Genomic DNA, 25,511 nt, shown 5'->3' with positions numbered 1-25,511 from the left:
TCAGGAAAATGGTATGAAGCCTTCCTACCTACACCAGGGTGGGGTTTTTCCTTTTTGTGCCTTCTACATCTTGTCCTGTTTGTCGATGTGTGAGAAGACAGCGCAGTGGTGTGGACCCCAGATAACCTTGCACAGAGCATTCTGGCTGTCTGCTTGGTGATGCCTGTTAGTGCCTGAGTTCAGCAGTGTGGTGGCTAGCAAAGCCTCCTGTACCACTGAGATGATTGCTTAATCAGGTGGGTATGGATGCTCATACAGGTGGATTTTCTTATAGAGGCTTGCTCCTTATTTAGGCAGTGCTTCCAGAAGGGAAGCCTTTGCAGGGGGGAATGTTTGGGTGTTACATAAATGAACAGGACATGCATTTCTGGGACTCGTCTCTCATTGGCCTGGTCAGAGTGAATTATGTCTGACTGCTTGGCAGTTAATTGGACCATCCTTCCCATTTCCTAAGCTGATAAGCCCCTCACTGTCTGCCTCAATCAGGCTTCTTTGTTTGAGAAGTTACTAATGCTGCAGAAGAACAGAATAACTACTTTCCTGTAACCAAGTGAGGGGCTGTGATAGATAAATCGATGAAGATTCACCCTATTTCTTCAGCAAAATCCTTTCACGAAGCTTACTTGTACACCAGTAGCAGTTGGCAGGTACTGAAAAGTAGGTATAGCCGATGTATTTCATACGTACCTTGTCCCTTTTTGAAAGATTGGTATTTGTGATGAAGTGCTCCTTTCAGCACCTTTATTCTGGCAGATCCAGTAGCTGTGCTGAGTACCACGGGGGTCTGTAGAAATCTCTGCATCAGCATCGGGTCTCAGAAATGGCTTTCTTTTACCACAAAGCCTTCAGACTGGGACTGTCTGTCTTAATGTGTCTGGATGGTGCCTGGCTTAGAGTGGGTGTTGCCAGAAGGTGAGTAATAAATGGTGATTAATCGTCTCTGAGCTGTGGATGTTTGTATGAAAAAGCACTTGGCTAAAGGCTGTGCTTCAACAAGCTCATCAAAATTAGCCACACTGAAGGCAGTAGTATAGCATCCCAAAGGCCTGATTCTTCTGTCTCTTGACTTGTTTTGTTTTTACTTTTGTGGATTTATTAAATCTGATTGAGGGAGAAACATGGGTCGCTTTGTCTTCAAATATCAGTAAATATCAGTTGAGCGATATCACTGTTACAGATTGCAAATGAGTGATACAGAATCAGGGTGCACTAAAAGTAAACACCCTTTTGTTAGACTGCTCAGTAATCTTTTTAATGCAGAGGTGTGGTTATGAACCTTACAGGTAGGCATCCTTGTGTTTGTGCCATTGAGTCTATGATACAAATGCATAGGAAAGATGTAAAGGTACCAGTTCCTGTGTTAATTATATATTGAAGTTGAAAAGTAATTTTCTATTACAGGAGACCATTTGTCTTTTGCGGTCAAAACAGTAAATAAATATAAAACCTGAAGCCATAGTGATTTTTAAAATAGTTCCCGTTCTGAGTTTACATCCTTATTTGAGGAATGCATTGCATCTATGTGATTGTACAGTTATTTCTAAAACTTCCTCTAAAGAGGATTCATCACAAAAATCTTCCTTCTTCTTCCATCATTCAGCTGTTTCTGGCAGCTTTCAGGGCCTGAAACACACAAGGCAGGTATTGCAGGGTTTGTTCCTTGGACAAAAATTAGGACTGTGACTTTTTGTTCTTAAAAACCTTTCCAAAATGGCATTTGTTTTGACGTAGTCAGAGAGGATATACTTCCAAGTTGGTGGTGTTGAGCCCTGGGATGTCTATGGCATCGTGGCAGGGGGGTAAGAGGACATGGTCGCTGTTGAGTTGGGGTGGCTCTTACTGGTGTTCTGCCATTACTGTTTGTTATGCCTGAGAAATGTAGGAGCCCAGGAGAGCTGACCACAGGGCCTGCCTGTAGGGCAGGATCTGCTGGAGGATCTGAAGGATGCAACCACCAGTGGTGGCTGGATCTCATCCTTTCCTCTCAAGGACTTAGCGGCAGTCATCAGACCCCAGCCAGAGACTTCTCCTACTGTGACTTCTTTTATTGGCATTTTTACTGCCTGACAGCATTCAAGGTGATGAGTGGAGCATTTGCATTTTGGATTTTAAAGTTTCTGGAAGAGAGTTTGTGATGTGTGCCCTGTTTGAACATTACCTAGGCTGGTTCCAGCAGGCACCGATTCAAAGGCCTTGCCATCTACCGTGGGATCAGTGAGCCTCTGGCTTTCTGAGCAGAGGTGATGAGGAAATGAGGGTGAGGAGTTATCTTTGTCCTAAAAAAAAAAAGAGTTGAAAAGGAAAAACTGGAAAGCAGGCAGTTTGTGACTGAATTTCTCGGGAAGAAGGGATCTGTGTACACAGCGGTCACCGTGATGGCCCCTGTGCGCGGGGACACAGCAGCGTGGTCAGGGCACAGCAGCACGGGTAGGCCGCAGTCCTGCCCTGCCAGCTGGGAATGCAGAGGAAGCAGGAGGCAGCCTGCCTTCCCTCAGACAGCCATCAGGGATGCACAAGGGTTAGGAAGTATTCAGCCTCAAAATTAGGGTGACTTGAAGGTGATTTAACTGCTGGGCCTGTAAATGAGCTGTGTGTTCATGTGTGTATAGGACCTTAAGCACAGAAAGGTTTGGGGTGAGTCTGGAAAGGGTCCATGTTTGAGGAATGTAGTTATTCTGGCTTCTGAGGTACTTTTTTTGTGTAGACAGCATGGAAAATGATTACAAAAACAAGTATTGCAAGACACTTACTGAGATGGGAAACTGGTGGTGTTTAGGTTGTGGCTCTTGGGCTTATGTGACTGTGAGAGAATTTCAGCTTTTTTCTGCTTCCTTTCTCCAAACATTTTCTGAGTTGTGAACAATCTCAAGTGGAGTTTATCCTGTGGGCTTAAAGTCAGCAAGCCCAAAAATACATTGAAAATCTCTCTTGACTTTTAGAATGAGGGTCCATGACAGCAACTGAACTCAAGGAAAGAAGGTACCTTTAGTGTTTGCTGCTGATTCCACCAGTTTAGTCTCAGGCCTCATCTGCTGAGATATCACACTGTCTGCTTTCACCGTTTTGGAGCAGGGGTGACTGTGGCTAACCAGACCAGTTTTCAGGGAGCTTAGTCAGCTTTCAAATTTCCAGGTGTAGTGAGAGAGTCATCAGGGAGAGGAATGGAGAGAGAATGTCAGTAAGTTGCTCTGCATGGAAGAATCTGGGCTGCCAGAAGGATTTCTAATTGGAGATCACCAGGCAGCTTTATTACTGCCCCTGTTTTCTCTTGCATGTGGCTCTACAGAGCTTTAACCATTTGTGCTTAAACACTGCATGTCAGGTGTTTAGCTTCAGGCCACATTTGCTTTTGAAAGAAAAGTAAGTAGTAAAAAAAAATTCTTCAGCCATTTCTGAGAACGAAGATGAGCGAAAAGTGACTTCAGGCTTTGAATTACTTTCATGTTCCCCTTTTTAATAGAAAATAGAAAAAAAAAACAATGACAAACTTTGAATCCCTAACAAAGGGGAAAAACATTGACTTGTTCTTCAAGTTCTCAAAGGTATAATGCTGGGGCATTGAGATTTGAGAAAGACAAAGTGAGTAGGAGATTGGAATTGTAGCCATCAATTGAATAAGTTTTTTGTTATCATTGCTGATAACAGCAATGGTGATTTCTCCAGTGTGGTCTGGTCCTGATGTCTTTTGTAATTCGGAAGTAAAAGGGGCTGTGCATGATCCAGCGGAAACCAAGCATCCCCATGTCTGTCTTGCTTGCAGAGTAGGTAATTTCAGCTCTGTAAAGACTGAACTTGGTAACCTAGTCCCACATCTTGAGTAAGCACTTTAGTGATGTTGTGCATATATCTCTGTATTTGTCCACTCTTTCAGGTGCAAAACATACGTGGGGAATGCATGATTGTTTCTCTTGCACTGTGATGTACAGGTACAGGTATAGAATTCCTGGTAGAGGGATTAGTGTAAGATGAAAACACTGTTCTTGTGAAAGTGCTTTACTCAGTAGGCACTTCTGCTCCATGTGGAGTAAGGGTAGCTTGAAAGTTGTTGGACAAGATTTGAACTCCTTGCCAAACACCACTGGTCTCCTAAATAAAAACAAGGACCCAGAAGATTGTAAATACTTGTGCATGTGATGTAAACAAATTTCCTGATTCAGGGACCACTACTGAAGCTAGTAGTTCTCCTCCATAGAATGAGCCTATTAGTATCAGTTCATTAGCAGGACTGAGGCCTTGATTTGTAATGAGCCCTTAAGTGTAATTTGCAGTAGCCTGTTGACTGTATCTTACTAAGCTGCTGTGGGTGCAAGAGGGAAACAGATTGAGGCTGGAGTAATACTTACCTTTGCTTCCAGTCAGAAGTATTTAGAGCAAAAAATAAGTGTGCCACACCTCTAGGATCTCCAGTCAGCTTTCCTGCAAACCTTGGCCACAGAGAATTAAGTACCCCTGGTGCCTAATACATAGGGCAAAGGCTGCTGCTATATTTAAAAATACGTGTATGAAAATGGAACTGGAAGTTACTGCAAAGCTGCATTTGCAGGTATCATAGCAAGGAAATTTTTAGAAACCAGACCTTAAAGAATTTGCAACAGAGAGTTTCTCAGGATACTCCCTGTCATTTCTCATTTGCTTTGCTAAAGTGTTAAAAGAACCCCCAGTTTCTGTAGTTATGGGTAGCAATAAATTACTTTATGGGTTTGTTTTGATTATATACCAGGTATATGTAAAACATATATTTTTTTGCTTGATTATGGAAGGGGGGACTGTGGAAAGAGAATTTTAACTTCTTTAGCGAGACACTTGATTGAAATTATTTATTCATGTTAAGCACCCCAGAGCAATATTGAATAGTTCTGTCCTCTTCTGTTTTAAAGAACTCCTTAAAATGAAAGAAAATCTCTTTTTTGTTTGTTTTCAAAGAGGGAAAAACTGAATTGAAAAATGGTTTAAACAGTTTAGTGATTCTTATTCCATTTGTTGCAAACTTCTCCCTTGCCCCTGAGCCTGACCTCTCTGCCCCTCTCCACTAGCCCACAGAATTATCATGCAACTAATTTTAGAGGTGGGTTTACACGTTTGTTTAAAAAATGCTGCCATCTCCCATCTCTGGTAATCCACCAGGTGGAAGCAGATGTGTAGAATATCTGTGCATGTATTTGTAAATCTGGGTTTGAGCAGATTTGGCGTTTGTGAGAGGGCAGTGTGTGTGCAAAGACAAGGGAACCCTTGGCAGTGTAATACCATCAGTAAAGCAAAAATTTGCAGTAAACCACTAGCAGGGTTCATTGATGGTTTTTGTTCATGCTGGGTGACAATGTGTTAGCCAGTTCTTCTGGTGCATGGTTAGACATCACTTGCCTTGCTGTTCTGAGTTACAGTAGTGAGAAGGGTATCAGGGAGGGAATGGGGAGAGTAAGAGAAAGTGGTTTCTTAGAGATTGGTGCTCTTCTTGTGCTAACAGAGCTTTTGGTCTCTTAACCTCGAGTGGCCTTTTCTGACCTACAGACTTGTTCATCATTTACTGATGTCTTCCTTGTGTACATCTCCCCATTAACCAGCTGGCATCCCAATACCTCTCTGCTCTTGCAAAAAATAGTGCCTTAGAAGTTTGGGCAATATCCCTGTAGTATTTGGCCCTCACAGTGATTTTGCTTTGAGTGCATCTTGGTTGGGAAATACACTAATAATGCTAAGATTTTTATTTTATTTGGTTGAGGGATAGGTGGGAGGGCAGGGTGAGTCCACATGGTGTCAAACAGGAAGTTTGATGTAGCTGAAAGTGGCCTCCTTGAAAGCATCCCTCCAGTCGGCAAATCATCTAAAGGCAGTCGCTTGGAAAGGGCTGTGCTACCCAGATTTGCAGTGTCTGCTGTGTTTTGTGTAACAGAAATGCTGCATTGTGTACTGCTGTAGGCTTTTGTTGTCCTCCTACAGGTTTGTTGATGGCTTCTCCATTGACCTGTTGCACTAAACTTCATGTCACTGCCTGACAAAACTGAGCTCTTAATGATTTAAAGTTTACTTACAGAGCAAAGTCTGGACAGTACAATGTACCGAATGCATGTTGGATAAAATAATTTCCTTACTGACCTGTACTCTTTGAGCTTTGCTTAATTGTGAGCATGTTATAGAAACAATCAGATTTCCTAAAAGCGAAGATATTTGCATTTAAAGTCTAGAGTTGCAAAACTGAGTCCTGTGCATGTTGGGACAAAAATAAAATGGAGGAGAATCTGAAAGAAGCTTTTTGCATCACTTGAGGCCCAGTGGGAGCTGAGGGTCAGGATCACTCTGAGAATTAATCAGTTCACTAGAGAATATGATAATACAAGGAAATGATGGTATTGCAATAATTTTTTTATTAGTAACAGAAACTTTAAAAATAAAAAGAGAGTGAGAGAAAGCCTGGGAGCAGGAGTAGCCTGAAGGGGAAATGACCAAGACCAGCTGAGAAATGCAGAGAACCGTGATTCAGGAGTTGCTGCTTCACTGCATCTGTGAGAAACTCCTGGCTGTCTCATGAAGGGGGGTGAGGGAGATCACAGTTCTGTACAATCTCACGTCTTAATGCAGTTTTGAATAACATGAAACAGTTCTGGGCCTTCTACTTCTCTTGCAGACCGAGGATTTTAAACAGGGAATGCCAGTCCTGTAGAAAAGTGACTGTAATCACAAATCTGAAAGCAGCATGTGACCTTTCTTGTCATTTCTAACAAGCCAGAACTTTGCAGAAATCTGCCCAGGCAAACTTTTGGTCCTACTGTGCCCCAGTGCAATAATTATAATGCAGAAACAGCTGATGGGTCACGTCTCCAGGCCTGCACAGCGTTATGACTTGCTACCTACATTCCATGTTTAGCTTTGAGAGATCAGATGGTGCCAGCAATGTGAGCTAGCAGTGCCTGAGGACATGCTCAGGGCAACACGTCCTGTCCCTCTGCAGCTTTGGTTTCTTTTCTCCACTTCTGTCCCATCCTATCCCCTTAAGGTGATGCATTTTGCAATAAACACCAATCTCTCTAGGAGGTGAGCTGCCCCTGTGGAAGCATGTGTACCATTCCCACTGTGTTGTATGTTAAATCCAAAGGCCCAAGGTTTGTAAATATTGTTTCAAAAATATCTGGGGACTCCAGGTGAGTTGCTTGCCCTACTTGCTGGTGGCTCTGGAGCTGTGGTTGGTACATGTGGCACACGGTGGCAGGCTGTTTCAGCATTGTTATTGATGTGATTTAATGAAGCATGAGTGGTATTAGAGGGGGTAATTTTTGTCTTTGTACATGGGGAAAGGGTCATTGACAAAAGTTTACAAACAAACAAACGTGTTTAAAATTAGGCTTAGTTCAGCCATGTGCGGGAAGGGAGGTGGATATTTTCGAGTTGTGTTTGTTTTGTGCTTAGCACTGTGCAAAAGTTACACCCAATTCTTGATGTAGGAAAAATTGGATAGGTAAGCAGAAAAGTACTAGCTCATTGCCTAAGACTGCTCTTGCTTTCTTACTCTTCTCATCCAGGGATGCCATGGGAGAAGTGTGGTGGAGACATTTTAATTGTGGTAGTTTATTTTATTGTGAACTTATTTTCACTGGCATTAATCAGAAAACTGGACTTAGGTATATTTTTAGATGTTTTATGGCAGAGATGCTGCAAGTGAGCTCTGAGTTGGAGACCAGGGAGCGAGGGGGCAGCGGGAGGAGGGAGTCTGGAGATAGAGCTGGTTGTGGGTTCATTCCACTACATCTTTTCATCTTCCCCTGGTACTGCAGCACCGCAGGAGTAGAGTTACCGACAACATTCTTGCTCAGGTCTCTCATCTCTCACTCAAATAGAGGGTGTAATTTGACTATGTCTCAGCTCCCATGTGTGAAGGCTGTTGATGAAACTGTATGTATGTGCATTTTTAAGTACAAACAAAAACCAAACACAAACAAACACAAATCTCAATTCAGATCTGTTCCGTGATCCTGGATGTGGTTGTTCAAACTCTAGAACTGGCATGAGGCCGGAGGGAGAACACGTGGCCAGAGCTGTGGGGTAAAGTGAGGACTGGCAGTCTGTCCTTCTGAATGACAGCTGTGGCTTACATCAGGTTAAATCAGGCTGTACACTGCAGGCTGAGGCAAAGCAGAACGGACTAAAAGCAGGTTTTCACTTCTAGCTTTGAGTTTCCTGCAATCCTGCATCAGCTTGTGGGAGTACATGTATTTCTGCATCCCAGCTGCCATGGAAAGTGAAAGACATCTTCTTACAGAACAGTTCTCACAGTCAGTATTTACTGAAGTTTTCCTGATTTGAATGGCTGTGTCCACAGCTCTCATGGATAGATTGTGAATCTAGATTTTTACCTCCTGCTTCACCATTCCAATCAGCTGTTTCTGGCTGCTCACAGGTTAACAGTGAGGCCTGCTGGGCTGCTTAATGGGTGGCCTGGTGCTGCCTTTGGGCTGATGCAAATAATTTCTATTGGCCAAGGTTATCTCCTCCTGACCTTGTAGCCAGACTTCAGCCTCCCGTTGGCACGGTAACTGTGCAAAGGAGGGCTTCTGAAAGAATTCCTGTAGGCTGGAATATCCTTTCTGGTTTTGTGAAAACCGTGGGGTTTTTTCATCACTGCTCTGGATGGAAAAGGAAAGTGCCTTAATGTTAAGTTTGCAAATTCAGAGAAGGTTGTGTTTAAAGATTCTTTTTTTCTAAAATCCACAGTGGAGACTATAAATTTAGTATGGCAGGAGGCTGCTGTACTCAATCCACTTTTGCTGCTGTACTTTCTTGGTTGCTTGCTCGCTGCACACTGGTAGCTTGCTGTACAGGATACATGGCATCTGATTTCTTCCTAGCTGCAGCCTTTTGTACCAAAATGTCTTTTACCTTGGTTGCTGTTGGTTCAGTTTACAGGACTGAATGTGTTTGCATGCTTTCGGGATGTGCATGGACTTCTGTTACCTGCGTAATGGAATGAGGCAGAGGGATTAGTGGGGAAAATGGGGAGAGAGGGAGGAGTTGAATGGGGCTTCTTTTCTTTTCTGGAGTCAGGAGACTCCTCCCGTAGCAGAGAGGGAGCATAGTACATGGAACCTGAAGACCTTTAAAGTACATGCTGAAATGGATGCTGGGAAGATACAGTACAGTGCTTGGGCACAACTCCAAGGCTCCCAAGGCAAGTAATATTTAAACAAGCTGAACAGCCCCTTTCGGCAAGCAGCAGGAAATCCAGCACTGAGCTTTGTGTTGTTGCATGGTCAGCAGAAGATAAAAGCTCAGGCTATGCAGCTGGGGTTCCCTCCTATCACTGGATGGCAAACTGTTAAAAAAAGATAAAAGAACAGAAAAGGACAGGGGGTCGCCTAATTGAAAAGCATTCCTTCATATTTTAAGCCATCGAAGTACTTTGAAATACATTGAGCCTGATGTAAGTCAGGAACAGCCCTATTGGGATGTGTTGGAGCTTTTACATCAGTTGGCAAAAGATGAATTTGTCCCTCTGCTTCATCAGAGATAAAGATTTAACATGGGTAGGACTGTGATATGCGTAGGTGCCTCACCACAAGCCCCACAGCAGGCAGGAGCTTCCCAGACATTTTTTTAGGAGCAAGGCATGTAATGGTGGGTCTGCTGCTGACTTGGGGTCTCATTCTAAATTTCAATCAGCATTCAGCCATGTATAGCCTTTCCAGGACCCACTTTCTGCAGCTCATCCTTGGTTAGGAACTATTTTAACAATGAGGAAGAGAATTTAATTGAATGAGATTGCTAGTTCAAATCTTCTAATCAGTATTTACTGTATTCCTCCCCTCCATCCCTCCTCCTTTTTTCCTGCATCACAGCACTAGTGTCTTGGGAAAGAAAATGCTTCAGAGCATTTGTTACCAATTTAGCATCAAGTACGTGCTCAAATTTGGGATTTCTGAGATCTGTGTGTGCCATATGTAGGCAAAATGTAGTACTTGCAAGTTCCAGTAGAAGGGAATAAACACAAATTTGCTGTTCTGCAGATAGTGTTTCTTTAATCTAATGAGACTTACATTTGTGCAGCCTTTTTGTTTTGGTAAGACGGTTAACCGTCCTCCCTGGGGTGCCTAATTGCTTATCATGAACTAATCAGTCCCCTGGGTATATGAAGGGATGAAACACTGCCAAGATAGAGCCTGTGACTTCCCCAGAGGTGTGATAACCCTCCCAATTACCCCACCCTTCAGGGAGCTTGCTTACTGCTGTTTTAAAGACCTTGTTACATCAGAAATTGTCCATGTTTGGAGATTTTAGGAAGTTTAAAGGGTGTATTTACTGAGACTCCTTTGAACCTGTAAGCTCTCATATTTTTTTATGTCAAATTTATATTGAATATTGTTTCAAGTTTGGTGTGAGAACGCTGTACATGTTTCTGCTTATGAAAGTGCCTACCTTTATAGCCCCCATGGCATGCCAGACCCTAAGAGATAAGGAAAGGGCCGGTTTCTGCCTTCAGCTCTTACTAGATAGGGATGGCAAAATCTTCTAGCTTCAGAAACCCCATTTGAAGTTCACATGAAGAAATGAATGAAACAAATCTGGTGGTAACTCTCTTCTAATTTTTGGTAGAATGATAGTTGCATATTACTGTGTGTGAAATGAGTGGGTAGATTAGGAAAAGTTTTTACCTTACTGTAAAAAATAATTCATTTAACTAGTGGTTTTGCTTGCATTCTCCTTTCAGTTTCCTGTTTTAACTCATTCATAATACATGCTTGTCTGCTGTACAGGTTGAGGTAGCTACTGATTGCCTGAATTCTTCTCTTGTATCTTTTTGTATTGAATGGTTGAGTTCCATGAGACATGGAAAACTTACTACAAAACAATAGTGTTTGAACTGGAAGTGGAAAACAGCTCCTGCTATTTAGCATCTGAATGAAAATATGAGTTCTCATGTTGAGGTTTCTTTGTCATTTACTTTTGCCCTGAATGAACACAATTTTTGTGTGAAATTTGGAGGATTGAATCTGTCAGTTGGGTAGAAATAACAGTTTGTTCCTTGAAAGAGTTATAACGTAATCAATTAATAATATCAGGATTTCTTAAAATTTTGTGGTTCTTTTAAAATACTTCAAGGTTTTCTTCACTTCTGGTTGTATATTCTAAGTGGCCTTAGCAAGATCGATGTAAATAAAAATATTGTTGTAGTGTATACTGACTTAAAACTTTAAAGGAAGGCAATTTCATGCTGAGAATTAAAAGAAGGTGGCTGTGTGGGGGTGTATGTTTATATGCCTGAGAAAATGTAAATGTGGAAGCATCACTCCTCAAAAGAAGTGTGACTTTCAGTATCATAGGTCTGATGATGATACTTCAGTGTTGCTTTGCTATATGTGCATATTTGAAAGTGATTAGTCAAGTTTCCACTGGCAGACTCTTGCTGTCCTCCTGCAGAAATTGGGGTGGGTGCAGAGGCCACTTGATCACTTTTATTGCTGTTTGTTCATTTTTCTCTGTGTGCAACTACCACTTTATCCAGAATTGAATTGAACCTATATGTAGTTCATACGAGCTTGTTTCAGGCTAATGCTTTTGTTAAATATTTATCAATGGAGTCAGAAAAAGGAAATTAATTTCCCTTTTCATATGTGAATTGTTTCAAGAATTGTCTGTATCATCTGTTTCATGGAAGAGTGTGAAGCACTAGCAGTAGAATTGGATTTTTGGAAGGAGAGGGTGGTTTTGGACTAGCAGCAGACGTTTTTGGCTGGAGGAATAGCAACTTGAAACTTCACTTACTGAAGAAACCTGTTCACAATTTTGTCTGTTCTTTTTTTTTTCCCCAGCGTTCCTGAAATAAACTTCCTGCAATTCTTTGCAGTGTGCAGGTGTCCAGACTCCCCTTTACTCATGGTCGCCTGTGAAACCCGTCAGGCAACTGAAGGCTGTACCTAAAATTCTGCTGGCAGTGCAGCACACTGCAGGGGCCTTGATATAGTTACGGTGGACACCTTGCGCCGCAGCCACAGCTGTAGCATCCCCTCGTAGTCCGAACAACTGAGTATTGCTGTCCAGGAGTCTGCACGTGTGGAGGACTGCCTGGAGTAGAAAGAGGAAAGCTGCAGAGATTGTGAGCTGCTGCTTGATCCGTGTGGCTCTTGTGCCGAGGAACATCAAAACTTTGCTGGATGGATCCGACAGCTCGTTGCAAAGTAGAGGGTCAGTCCTGCTGCTTATTTGCAGTTATTAACCTTAGTGGATTTTAATTTTTTTTTTATTTCCTTTGGTTTTATGTTTTTCTCTGTATGCCTAAGAGGATTGCGGCCTTGCAACCAGAATGCTCATGTTCAGGAAACTTAAAGCTGTTCCTACTGAAGGGCTTTGAAGATCAGCAGGCATTTCCTCCAGAGTTTACAGCATTGTTGGAGGAAACATTCCTTGCAGAAGTCTTCAGGCCTATCCGCCTGACTTTGGTCATTTCTTACCTCACCAGCACGTGGATTATGCTGTTTGCAGACTGTCTAAGCTGCACGATGACCTTCATGGATTCCTCATGAGCTTTTACAAGGCCAGGCCAGTGTACTTTGTGAAATCCTTTAGAAATGCCTGCTAGGCTTTTAAAGTCCCAGAGCATTGACCATAGTACAAGGAACTCGGAAGGTCAGCAGCTGGATGTGGTTGTGGATGAAGGGGGATTTGCATGTGTGTGTGTGTGTGTGCAGTTCTTGTTTTGAAAAGACATATTTTTTCAGATCAGATAGGGATATATTGTTCCTGAGAAGGCTTCTTGTACTCTCTGATAAAGCTGAGTGACTTCTGAATTCCATAAGAAATTGATGAACAAGATCCCTATGCCCTTTTTTTCATGTGTGTTGCACATTGATTTTGATGAACAGATGCTGTTTCATTTTGTCAGTGTGCTGGAAGCACCTCCCACAGGTTATTTGCACTGCATCTACTTCAAAATAGAAAGAAAACTCATACTGAAGAGTACCACTGGCAAGTAGCTCTGCTGTTTAAAATTTGTTAAGTGGCTTTCCTGTGGGAATCTCAACTTGGAGAGTCTTGCCAGCACTATCTATTGCTGTAATTAATTTACCTAACTAAACCAAGAAAGAAACCTTGTGTTTCAGAATTTAGAGCTCTGTAAACAAGCCCAGAGGCTACTGGCCAGCGGGTGTAAACCCGTGGGTGTGCTCACAAAACTTGTGGCACCTTGTTCATAGGTGGTGGGAGAGAGCTATTTTTCTGAAGGCTGGATTTCTCTCTCACCTGGACAGAGCAATAAACCTCAGTCTGAGTTATCTTTGGTGCTTTAGCATCTGTGGCAAATACATATCTAGAGTAACCCCCTGTAAAATTAAAACCTCTAGTTTGTATCTTTTAATTCTGGCTCTTGGTATCAGGACAATGTCAACTGATGGTTGTCTGTGCTTAATATCACATGGAGATTATGTAGCTGGTTTCTATCTGTTCCTGGTCCTTAGCACACTGTAGGAGTTGGTTGGCTTGAGATCTGCTTGTGCCTCTTATGGTGGGGGGCAGATGTTGGCTTTGGCTTGTGGTCTTGCAGAGTCTGCTTGGTGTGGAGATACAATCTCAGAAGGAGTGCTACCAGTTATCTTGCTCATGAAAAGCTGGGTAGGCCCTTGGGATATTTCAGCTGGAGGCTGACATTACAAGTGCCTCCTAGCATGGGTGGGAGAGGGAGGGCTGTGCAGAATGCTTCTCTTTGCTCCAGCATCTCTCTCTCTCTCTCCTCCCTGTGGGCTGTGCTTTCCCCTCTGAAAAGCTCAAGCTAAAACTCCCTAATTTAAAAATGTATTTCAGGGGAAGGGGGTAGGGATAGGATTTGTGTTTCTGAACTTTTAAAATTACCTTGGTTATAGGTTGTTGTTGTTGCTGTTGTTACTTGGAGGATGTGATAGGAGGAATAGTTTCTGTGCTGACCAGAAACAGAATACAGGAAGATATGATGTTAACAAGGTGGGGGAGAAAAGGAGGTGTTTGTTTAGAAAAAGCCTAGTCACTAAAGCCTGTGGGGCAGAGGAACCCTGCTGATAACACAGATGAAACGGTCTGCCTCTTTCCTAACTTAAGAGGAGTGGAGCTTTGTAATAAATGCTGCCATGTGGCAGCTGTCTCCCAGCTTCGTGAGCCTGGCAGTAGTTAATCCTGTCAGCAAGTCATGCTCCCTGGAAAAGAGCAGTGAGAAGAGCTTCAAACTCTTGAATCATTCTATCTTCAAAATATTTGCATGTTGAGTCTGCTTAAAACAAGTTTGGTAATTTGATGTAGGTTTCCATCTTTAAGTAACATTAAAGTGCAGCTGTGTTGGCTTTTAAATAAAATGTTAGAAACATGCTGAGATATTGCAATTTTTTCTCTCTTTTAAAGGGTCATTTTAGTTTTAGAAGGTATATTTTCCAGAGTACAAAATGTACTGGGTAGAGAGGGGACACTGTGTTGCTATCCCTGTATGTTAAAAAATTACAGGTTGAGCATTTGAGATCATGGTTTTCTGAAAAGCTTGAGGCTTTAAAATTAATCTGTTCACTTCAGTTTGCTTTTTGTATTTTGCTGAGCATGTAATGTGTTTATCCTTTTTCCAAAAATCAAAAAACTAGAATTTTTACTTTAAAAATTTGAGATTTTGTGCAGTAATGTAGCACCATCAGATTTACAGGCTCATGATAAAATCTTGGTGGTTCACAACACTACCACCAGGAAATGGGTTTAAATCTCTGTAATTTCTACTTTTTCTTTTCTCATTTTGCTGTGTTATCTTGTGAAGCACAAAATGTTTTGGCAAGCTACCTGGTACAGTGCTCCAAGCAGAGAGTGTGCTGGCATCTCCTGCAAAGACAGTGTGGCTGAGCTGCAAAGGATGAGTTGGGAGCTCTGCAATAAGCAAACTGATGCTTTTCCCCTTGGGCTTGCCTGTGTTTGCTAGCATATGGATGCAGTTAGAGTGGTGAAACACCATGTGGGACATAGCTACTCCAAGAGGAGTTTTTTCCTGGTCTCTAGCTTATCCTATTTTCAGAATGATTTTTGTAAAATTGCCTCTGCATTCAGTTCCTCTGTGAAACTCTTCAAATACTTATCTTGGAGGAAGAGAATTGCAACCAGAGCAGCGCACAAGAAGCAGGCCACTAGCACAGGAGATTTGCTATGTCTTCCTCAGTGTGATTCATTCTGCCTCTGTAATCCCTGCTGAACCCGTCCTGCACACACACGTGGCTCTGGCTATATGTGAAGAGCAAGTGTGAGGGGGTGAAATGTTTGCTTGTTTCTCCCTCCCGAGATTTGCTTTAAACCTTCACTTGGAGTGCTGGCTCTGAAGCTGCCCTTGGCTGAGCTGCTGGCCATCAGGGTGAGGGACAGAGATGAGGACAGGGACAGGCTCTCCCTCCCTCTCTCCCTCCCTCCCTCTCTCCCGGCCTCCCTCCCCAACAGCTGCAGGCACCAATTGCCAGGGAGCAGCCCGGCCGCATGGTTTTGTGGCTTTCTTCCTCTCCTTACTAATGTGCCTGCTTGTTTCTGTGATGCTGAGCAGAGGAACAACCAGACGGATTGTCTCCTCTCGGGGTGGGTGCCCAGGCATCTGCACAGCCAGTTGGTGTGGCACAGGAGCCCCTGTTTTTTCAGTGACACCAGGGGCTATTGATGGCAGGCTGGGGCTGTGCTGCTGCTGCTGCACAGATGCTTGCTCTTGGCCCACCTTAAAAGGACAAGATATCCTGTGGTTTAGGCTGGCCATATATTGTCGGGGATGTCAGCATCTCCGTCACAGCTACCCAGCTGAGCTCAGTCCTGCTTCGCCCGCCCTGCGTGCCTGCAGCCTCTCCTCAGGCAGAGAGAGGGGTGCTGTAACTCGGAGTATTTGAAGGGGGGGGGAGGGTCTCTTCTCTGTTACTCAGAAGTGCTTTCCGTCTGACTCTCCCTAGTGCAGTGCATCTAGCTCACCCATTGGGCTCTCGGACAAGTATCTCATTTCCTCAGCACAGTACTTGCTTAGGCACACAGGTGATGGGACATTAACCTATAGCTCCCTCCATGTGCCTTCCAGGATTTTAGATCAAGTGGGTTTGTCAGGGTAGCATGAAAAGGAAGAAATCCCCCAAGCAACAAACTCACAAAGCTACATTTTGATTGTTTCCTCATTTTGCCATCCCCTCTTGCTTGTCTGAGATGGCAGCAGCAGCAGGCAATGAGGTTTTGTCTCCCAGGGCTGTGCTTCCCTAGGATTGCTCCCCTCAGACAGGTGCATCTCCCTTTCCTCGACCTTTTGGGCATGGGCACAGGCCACGGTGGGGTTGCCCACTTGTCCTTGCTTCAACTTCCCCCTGCCCTTCTGCTCTCTTGCCTCGCCCTGGGCTCCTTCAGGGTGTGTGGGCAGTGGTTTTGGCAGGCAGTGTGATGCCACTTGCCTGACCTGTCCTGCCTTTGCAAGACACTTCCATCCCGCCTTCAGGGCCCACTCCCTCCAGTCCCTGGCTCTGCTTTGGAGTCCCACCCTCTCCCACACCATCTTCCAAGGCTGTCCCCTTGCCTAGTGGGATGTAAGCCAGCCCTGGCCCAAGTGAAAGATGCAGCAGCCGGACTAGGGAAGATTGGTAGTGTGGGGAGGGACCCCAGGCCATGTCCCAAGGAGTGTTGCCCTGCTACAGCCAGTGCCAGCTCAGGGGAGACTCGAAGGGACTTTCTCGTGTCGCCACTTCAGCTAAGGCAAATAAACTGGAGTTAAAGCCAAGACACACATTGACTTCCTGGAACTCTGCGAGCCGTCCGCACAGCTGTCCCCACTCCCTGAACACATGCAAAGCAGAGCTTATAAGGACAGACAGTATTGCTTTTGTGTCCTTCCTCAGCCAGTGGGGAGGGCGCAGGGGAGGGGATGTGCTGGGTGAAGCCCAAGGCCTGTCTTGTTCCATGTTCCCCCTACATTGCCATGATTCCCAGTGCCTGGGGGAAGCCAGACTCCCTTCCCACTGGCCTCCTCACAGCTGTGCAGGCAGGCAAGGATGAGGATGGAGGAGTGTTTGCAGTTGTCAACATGGGAAGGGAAGGGAAGGAATGGATGGATGTCTGCTTAGAGCCACTTCTTTTGCTCTCCTGTGGCCCTGACTTTTTTTTGTTGCCTAAATGTGGGGTTCATGGTCCCAGGCTTATTAAGCTGTCTTTAAATCTCAGTATCCTTTTTGCTTGAGCAAACTCTTGAAGCTAGATGCAGTTTTGTGACAAAGGCTTCCTGGAGGGCCAGGTACTCACCAATACACTGATACAAACAGCAGAAATGAGGAGCAGCTCACAGATCTGTCTTTGGTCAGGGGAAAGAGTGCTAAGATATTAGAAAAGTCTCAAAATTCATCAGCTGCTGATCCTAAGTGCAGCCATAGGCTATTGCAGTTCTTGCAGTGCTGTGTGTTCTGTGTGGCACTGTTGTCCCCAAAGAGAGCAGTGCTGGTCAGGAACTCGGTGCAGGTTCAGATCAAACTGTGAGGTGATTACCAAGTGTGCTGGGCTTTCCTGTTGGGAGCCAGGGGGCCGTCAGGTTTCGCTTTCGCTTCGCTCTTGGTGCAGGAGCAGCGCTTGCCTGAGTTCTCTTTTCTGGCCTAGCACGACCACAGGCTCCTGTGTGAGGGCTGTTCTCACAGCACGCAGCACTTGCAAAAGGTGCAGACATGGCTTCAAGTTAGCAAATGGAGCACAGGGCCAAAAGAATGGGCATTAATTCATTTTGTATTAAGGCTGCCTGGTAGCTGTATGCATTGCTGCAAACCAGTTGGACCATAAAGGTGAATTTTACCCAGGAAACCCCTGCTTTGCCAGTATGGTGTCTCATTGTTATATTAGTACAAGTTCCTTGTTTCCAGTGTATTGCACCAATGTAATGCCAGAGTATCGTGGTGATTCAGTGTTGTTCACTAGAGGCATTAGCTAAGTTCAAAATCTGCTATACTTTTTGGAGAGAAGCTTCTGGTCATCTGAGCCAAAGTCCTGAGGAGCATTACTAGTCCATAAGTCACCAAAAAGGGATTTTCAAAAGCTACATAAGAACTACATATATCCCATCATGCTTGCAAGGAAATAAAGCAGGAGGAGTAAATATGTTTGAATATTTAAAATTTAGCCTAACTGTTAGGTGTTATAGCAACAGCATGCAAAATAGTCTGGAAATAGTCTGGGATCATCTTGTTCTTGTTTAGCACTTCTTCCCCTGTCCCGCTCCCACCAGAAGATCATCCAGAACTCAGTTTTAAGGCATGTCCATGAGCATGTGGTTCACTTGTTTATTCCATGTCTGGGTGTATCTGTCTGTGTACAAGTTAGACGTATGGATGTTGTAGACTCACATGGTTATTTCAAGAGGCAAAGTATTGTACCTGCACTAACACAGGTAAAATGATTGTTTCACTAACAGCTCAGAGTTTATAGAAAGACTCTGTCTTCTTTGATGCTCAGAGAGTACACTTCAATAGATGTTACTCCTTTTGGTTGTTGGTTTTGGGTTTTTTTGTAGAGGAAAATGTTACTTACAGGAGCAAGTTCAAAAGCTTTGGGGTAACACTCTTAGTTTTTACTGTTAAGTGAAAGAGCAGCCCCCAGATATTCTGGTGCCACTCTCTTCCTTTCTATGCTTGTCTTCCTTTTCCCATGGGCTGCCCTGTAGTGGTGCTCCAGCAGTGGTGACGGTGAGGTGATGCTCCCAGTGTAATTTTCTACTGCTGGGGGTGCAGAGTCAGCACCAGCACTTTAGTAGCAAGGGCAGAGTTGGTATTAAAAAAGGTCAGTTGGGAAAACTTTGTTCATTTGGTTTTCCTTTGCCTTGAGGCAGTGCTTTGAATAGTGTTAGCTCTTTTTTCTTCCCACACGATGCCTTTTCACCCTTTTTCCTTCCTGCCAGCTTTGACAGAAAGTTATGTTCAAAAGGTAGAGCGGGTGATAGCGCGCATCACTTTTGGGGTGGGAGTGACCATTTGTGCTTGGCAGCGTTTGTGCTCTGGGAGTGAAATCCTCTCCTCTGGTGGAAGCTTAGTAGGAGACCAGTGCATCAGAAGCAGTTTGGAGTGCAGTGTTGCGATTCTTAGGTATTATAATCTCAAGGGTAAACAGTAAACTTTGTTTATTCAAATGCGATATATCTCTCTTTGAAGTTCTGTTCTTGTCTAAATTTGTATACTAGCAGGTCTGGCCTTCATTTAAATGATCCTTGGGGTTTTTTCATGCCACTTAGAACAAAAAACAGTGGGAAAGCCTTGACTAAGCTAATAGTGTTGCTAAGATGGAAATGATGAAGAAGGCTCAGGATTCCTGTTTGGACCTCATGGGAAAAAGTGGTTTGAAATGCATGGCGGGGGGGGGCTGCACATTGCTAAACCTGTCATTTCTTTTCCCTGTTTCTTCTCCCCCACTGTGTTCTTTACTAAATACTACATTAATGAAACCAATAAAGCTATTTGGCCAAGAGTGTTAATTTTTCCCTGGCCCAATTAGTGCATGGCTTCTACTTTTAACATTAATGTGGATTTTTTTCGGAAGGCAGAACAATAAGCAGCTTTGTGCTGTGTGTACCAGGTTTTCCCCCTTCTTGCCTGCATTGTGCGTTTCTTCCTATCTATTCCAAAGGGAGAGCTCATGTGCACAGACAGTGGAGCAATCTGGAACAGAGACTTGTACCAGCTCCCAGGGGCCAGGACGTGCTGCTCTGTGCTTGTGTAGCTGCCTCTCAGTTGCAAGTCAAGTGACTGTGACTCTGAAGACTCATCATTTTTTCTCCTTTCTTCTTCCTTCTCCTGTGGCCTGTGTTCTCCTTTTTGCTTCATGCGTGATGCTCTTCGCCAGAAGGCGAGACAGCTGTAGCTGTTTAGAGTTGTCTTAAAACAAACAAACAAAAAACCCCAAATAAATACACATAAGCAAAGCGGGGGGAGTAACTGTTGATCGGTTCAGCTTTAACCTACAGTGGAGTCACACTTTATCCCAGAGGAGGAAATAGGTCTAGCAAGTGTCTTCCTGTACAGACTGAATGGGAAGCAACAAGGTGGTGGATTTTTTTTTTTTTTGTAAGCTCTGCTTTTGCAGTTTCTCTGCCATTAGCTGGCTGTGTGGGGCATCAGGGGCCAACCACTGTCAGAAGCAGGAGCTGTAGGCCCTTCAGGGCTCTCTGTGGGATGGAAGTTGCCCCAGTTTCAAGTTGTCAGCAACCTCATCAAGTGGAAGGAACACGTTCCAGCAGAAAAGACAGGTCTCTTGGTGTGGCTGTGCAGAGAGGGCTGCATTGTCTTGTTTGGTCCTGTCCCCCCTACCATTTGTCAGTACTCTTGCTTAGTCACTTGCTCTCTGCTTTTCCTCCTTTTCACACAGGATGAATGTGACACTGGGGGGTTTCTTCAAAGTAGAAGATGACTTGAATGCTTGTGACCACTTCCCTGTTTCCTAGAGGCTTTGGTCCGATGTTGAATGTAACCTGAGGCTGCACTGTTTCTCAGCTTATTTCCTGTTTATCCTTTTTCCTGGAGGTCTTTGTTTTCTTTTGGGGAGAGGGAGGAAGGAGGCTCTGTCAGCACAACCTCCACGCCGGGGCATTTGGTGTGAGCTGGGAGAGTTTACAGTCCTGAAGGCAGTATGGCATAGGGCATGTGTGCTGGTTGCTGCCTGTCCCATTCCCTGAGTTTCATAGGTGCTGTAGAAGAAAATTCCAACACTTCCCCATCCTCAGTGATGCGTTTTTTTAAAGGGGAAAAAAAACCCAAAAAAACAAAAAACCAACCAGCCCAAAGCAAAAAAAAAAAAAAAAAAAACAAAACAACACAACCAAAAAACAACCAAAAACAAGGCTGCAAGAGAAATCTCTCAGTGTGTTCCTGCCTGAAGGCACTCTGCCACGGGTTTTCCCACAGGAAGGAGTGATTTGGCCCAGCATTCTTATTGTTTCTATATCCTATTGCAAATAGAAAGTTATGCTTCTGAAATTGGTGTGTGCTGCTCATGCAGTTGTCTTTGTTTCTGTGGTGCATTTTTGTTTCATGCAGGAGAGTGGAAAATACATAGGTAGATTAAAGCATGCAGAGCAGTTCAGTTGCAATCTCTAGACTCCTTTAGAAATTGGAAATTTTTAATATGCAGAAAATGGTTTTAAGGGCAAGATCTCTGACTACATATATTTGCTTGCCTTTGGAGGAAAATATTTGGGTTCAGAAAAGAAAAATAACTGTTGGCTCAGAAACCATGAAAGGCTGTAATAGTATAATACGTAGTTTTCCTTGTGAAAAAAACAGAGAGCAAGGTAGCAGGTTTGTATGAAACAGTAGGTAGGGTTTTTTAATGTACATATATGCCTGCCTGTTCTGCAGGTTCTTTCTGGAAAGTGCATTTCCCATTTTTGATGTTGCTAAAAGCAACACTAGAAATTCTGACTGTAGTTCTCTGGGAAGCAACTAAGCTGTCTTTAAGTTACCTTGGCAAACACAGGAGTCTTCACAGTTACACAGTAGATTTTCTTCCAGGATGTATCAGTGGTGACATTAATGTGCTAGGTATTGACTGAAGGAGGAATGAATATGTGTATTTTGGAAGGAATTGTGTATTTTGTTTGTTTAGGGTTTTTTTAAGGACTAAAACACTTTTTTAACAGAAATACTTCAAAATAGTTCAAACTGGTCCTTATTTTTGGTAGTGCTAAGCTGGTGGAGCAAGCAGTTTTAGATTTAGGCCAGTCCTGAAAATAATTCTGTTGCTTATTCTATTCAAAAGTAACTCAGCTACCATCTAAGTGATTGAAATAAGATGGGGGCAGGGGGGAAAGAAATAATTATGTTGCTCTTGAATGAGATGGACCTTTTTTAAAAACAAACAAAATAACAGTAAAGCTACAGCAGTTACAACAGTTAAAACAAAGCCAGACAAATAAGTGGCTCCCATAATTACTGAGGAAACACAGAAGGATGGGAGCTTGGCCTCACCTTGGAGCAAGAAATCCCTATGTCACAGGGATCACTACTATTTTCTTAACAGAAAAGTACAAAAATAATTAGGGAGAAGTTATTTTGAGTTGTTCAGGTTAGTCTGTTTTTCTGGTTTTGAAGGTGCAGATGGAGGGCAGTGTTTGTTATGAGGTTGATGTTTTCTTGAGCCTTACACTACCTGGGCTTAGTCAGGTCCCAGGTTTTGTCTCTAGACTGCATCTGTCTGCACTCCTTAGAAGGTTGGCAGCTAAAGATAGGAGGGTTGAATCCACTGCTGTGTCTGGCATGGTGTGAAATGAGGAACCACTTGGCACAAGGTGGGCCCTTTCTTTTTGCCTGCCTGTACTTGGGCACTCCAAATTGTTGGCAGTTGGGGTAACACAGTCATTGATTGTTTTCAATGACTGATGATGTTCAAACAGCATTTGAAAATGTGTTGCATGACTAATTTGCATGTTATCCTTGAGAATATAATTTTTTTAAAGGAAGAAACCCTCTTAACTGTGGTTTGAAGGCAATTGTCTCTGTTCTCTTGATAAAAGGAAAACCTGTATTGGGCTTACTGGTTGTGATTTGTAAATCTGAGATTATGAAATGTCCATGGTGTGTTTGTTTTCATAATGAAATAACATTTTGCTTTTAAGGTTATAAAGGTTTATTTCTCTGTTAAAAACCTATCAGCAGTTTTCTATTTTACAAATAACTTTTTCCAGAGGCTATAGCCATGAGTGCTGTGGGCAGACAACTGTTTCTCATGTGTTGATCATTCTCCATCACTTCTAAAAATGATGTTTAACTGCCCTGTCATTCTCCAGAGAGAACAGGCACCCTTCCTTAAACCCCAATGATAGCATTATAAGTTTGTGGTTTCAGAAAGGGGTGTGGAAGAATTCTCTTGGTACATACAGTGGTTACTTACGTCTTCAGCTTGTGTGGGAACCTTGGGCAGTGGATGGGAGGAGTGTGCCAAATGGTCCCAGAAACCTCTGTAGTAATTTTACCACTGCTAGAAGGAAGAAGGTGGCCACCATGAATTCATGTATTGGAGTAAATGTTAGTCTTCCAAGGAGAGAGAAGGGAGCAGTGTATGTATGAAATCGAATCACCTAAATTCTCTAGGTGCAGAATATTCTTCCAACTTCTCAATCAAATGTCACTACTGTCAGTGATAGGCTAGCTTGCTCTCTCTTCCTCCATTTTTTGCTGCCTTAATGCTGCAGACCAGGCTGGTGGGGGTTTCTTTATTTGCTCAGGTTTTGCCACTGGTGGAAGCAGCAGCATCTCCCAGCTCAGTGCCTGGGCACTCATGAGAGTGGCTGCTTGGCTGCACTGGCACTGCTGGAGTGCTTCTGTCATCAGACCTATCTGGTAGTCAGGGGAGCCCTCAAAATAAAGGGCAGTAGTCTTACTTTCCTAAAATGGCTTCCATAAAAGCTCACTCCCTTTCTCTTTTTGCCTTCTCGCTCATGTAGTGCTAGAGGGTGCTGCTGAAGAAGAGGCTGAAGAGCCAGACGCAACTGTGCATGCTACACTAAGTGAGGAGACCAGCAACCCTGAAGAGAGCCACAGTCAATCAGGGGAGAAAGATGAAGGTAATTGGTTCAACTAGCTCTGTGACTCTATAAATTAGGGCATTGATTATGAATGTAGAAACATTTCTCACCCATCCATACACCTTGTTGTGTGAAGAGTGTAAAATACATCGAGCAGAAGCACTGGTGCATACATTTCTTTTCCCATCCCTAACTTTTATCTGTCTGAAAAGTATAAAATAGGTTGAACAGAAGCACGGGCACACAAATTCTCAGCTACCACTGCAGGCTTCCAAACAAAGATTTTCTTGGCTCACAGTAACTTGGCACCACATAACTTAGCCTCAAAAAACCACCTGTTTATAATCCTCAAACTTATGTTCCAAAGACAGTATTATGCAGAGATCAAATGTTCACAGACAAACGTGTTCCTCCTTGTTCACCCTCACATACTCTTCTATTGCAGTGACTTTCTCACAACACATTAAGATTCTGTGCTTTTCCACCAGAGGTGACAGAGCAGTAGACTTGCAGGGTCTTCCTGTTTCTTAGGGAAACTTCTTGTGAGGGAATGGAGTGTTTAATTTGAAAGCCTCTTCCTTTTCAAACCTGTAAAGAAGAAAATAGAAGGCCTTTCCTGTGTGTTTGACATGTCTGTATGTTAAGAAACCAGAGATGAGATTTTAGGTGTATTAGGCTGCTTACAGCATGTGATGGAGAAGTTTGAACCTCGACAGCTTTAGGTGTGACATTAGTCATGTATGTAACACATATTCTCCATGGACTAGTACGGCTTGGCATACCAAAATCACATATGTGCCATCTGTGGCAGTAAAGAGGCAATATGGGGGATGCAGGGTTTTGTTTTCATTGGATTCTTGCTACTTTAGCTTATTCTGTGTACAAAGCTGGCTTAAACCATGCTTAAAAGGGAACCCAGTACCCTACACTGTGTAACTAATGCCTTAATTGTGCAGTCCTGTTTAAAACACATACCTGCTTGAATGTTCTTGCCAGAGTGCAGTTCATCAGTACTGCTCTGCTAGTTCATGGTGATCACAAGATACCACAAATTTCACAGCAAGAGAGTATAAAGTAAATCACTCTATAAGCTCCATATTGAAGTAAGGTTGAAAGGAAGAAAATGGGAATGTCCTATGAGAAAAATGTTCACTTTGTCTTATGCATTCCATTATGAGAATATTGTCCTGTTACAAGAACTCCACTTATTATGGCCTGTTGCCTGTGCTCCATGATGATCCAGCAGAGTGTGATGTGAGCTACAGGGAGCTGAAAATACTGTGGGTTGTTTGGGTTTTTTTTAAGATAGCCTAGGAACTCCTATGTGTGTTTTTGTTTTTAATTCCAGAGAAGCAGCTGGAAAGCTTAAACAGCTATAAGGTATCATCAAGTTCCCCAAACAGTTTGGACGGAGCGGACTTGTCCTCCATTGACGCCATGATGTCAGCAGTGATGAATGTGGGGAAGATTGCTGAAAACGGCGGGAATTCTCAAAATGTCAAATCCCCCTCAAAGTCTCCTGCACCAAATCGGATTGGCAGGAGGAACCAGGTACATAAACCCAAATGCAGGGAGGGCAAAGGGCAGACAAGCAGCTGCCTGGAAAGTGATAAGTTATAATTTATGTTTCTTTGACTGTTTGCCTTTTTTCCCCTCAGTGTTTTTTTCTTGCCCCTGCCATTGTTTCTCTCTGTATGTTTTCTGGCATCTCTCCAGACCATGACTTAGAAAACTGGGAATGGGAAGGGTCCACATGCTTGGACTGACAAATAAAAAATATTTGAGCATGAGCTCCAGTGCCATGCAATGTTGAGCTGGTCTAGCAGATGCCCCTGGCAGCAACAAAGTCACCTAAGAATTGCCATTTTGTCCTGCTGCATCTTTTCTCCAGGCTCTTGCATTCACATAATCTCATGAGGCGTGCAGCTGCCCCGTGGAAGGTTCAAGTAATTTATGGTTAAAGATGGTTCTGGAACAAAATATTCATCAGGATGCTCAGTTCATATGTGTAGTGTAAGGTCGCCTTAACTTCCTTGTT

At 43.5% G+C, this 25,511-nt stretch overlaps 1 protein-coding gene across 1 annotated transcript in view; it reads left to right on the top strand.

Moving 5' to 3' along the window:
- The window catches only part of RREB1 (ras responsive element binding protein 1), a 119,579-nt gene that overhangs the window by 32,944 nt on the left and 61,124 nt on the right, over nucleotides 1–25,511 (top strand). Inside the window, exons 2-3 of the mRNA XM_058029857.1 lie at nucleotides 23,393–23,512; nucleotides 24,822–25,024. Coding sequence (XP_057885840.1) covers nucleotides 23,393–23,512; nucleotides 24,822–25,024 — 323 coding nt within the window. The remainder of the gene's footprint in view (nucleotides 1–23,392; nucleotides 23,513–24,821; nucleotides 25,025–25,511) is intronic.

The sequence above is a fragment of the Melospiza georgiana genome, chromosome 1 (genome assembly GCF_028018845.1).
Source record: "Melospiza georgiana isolate bMelGeo1 chromosome 1, bMelGeo1.pri, whole genome shotgun sequence".
Lineage (NCBI taxonomy): Eukaryota > Metazoa > Chordata > Aves > Passeriformes > Passerellidae > Melospiza > Melospiza georgiana.
Note: the sequence above shows the minus strand (reverse complement) of the source record. Positions and strands in the feature narration are given on the sequence as shown.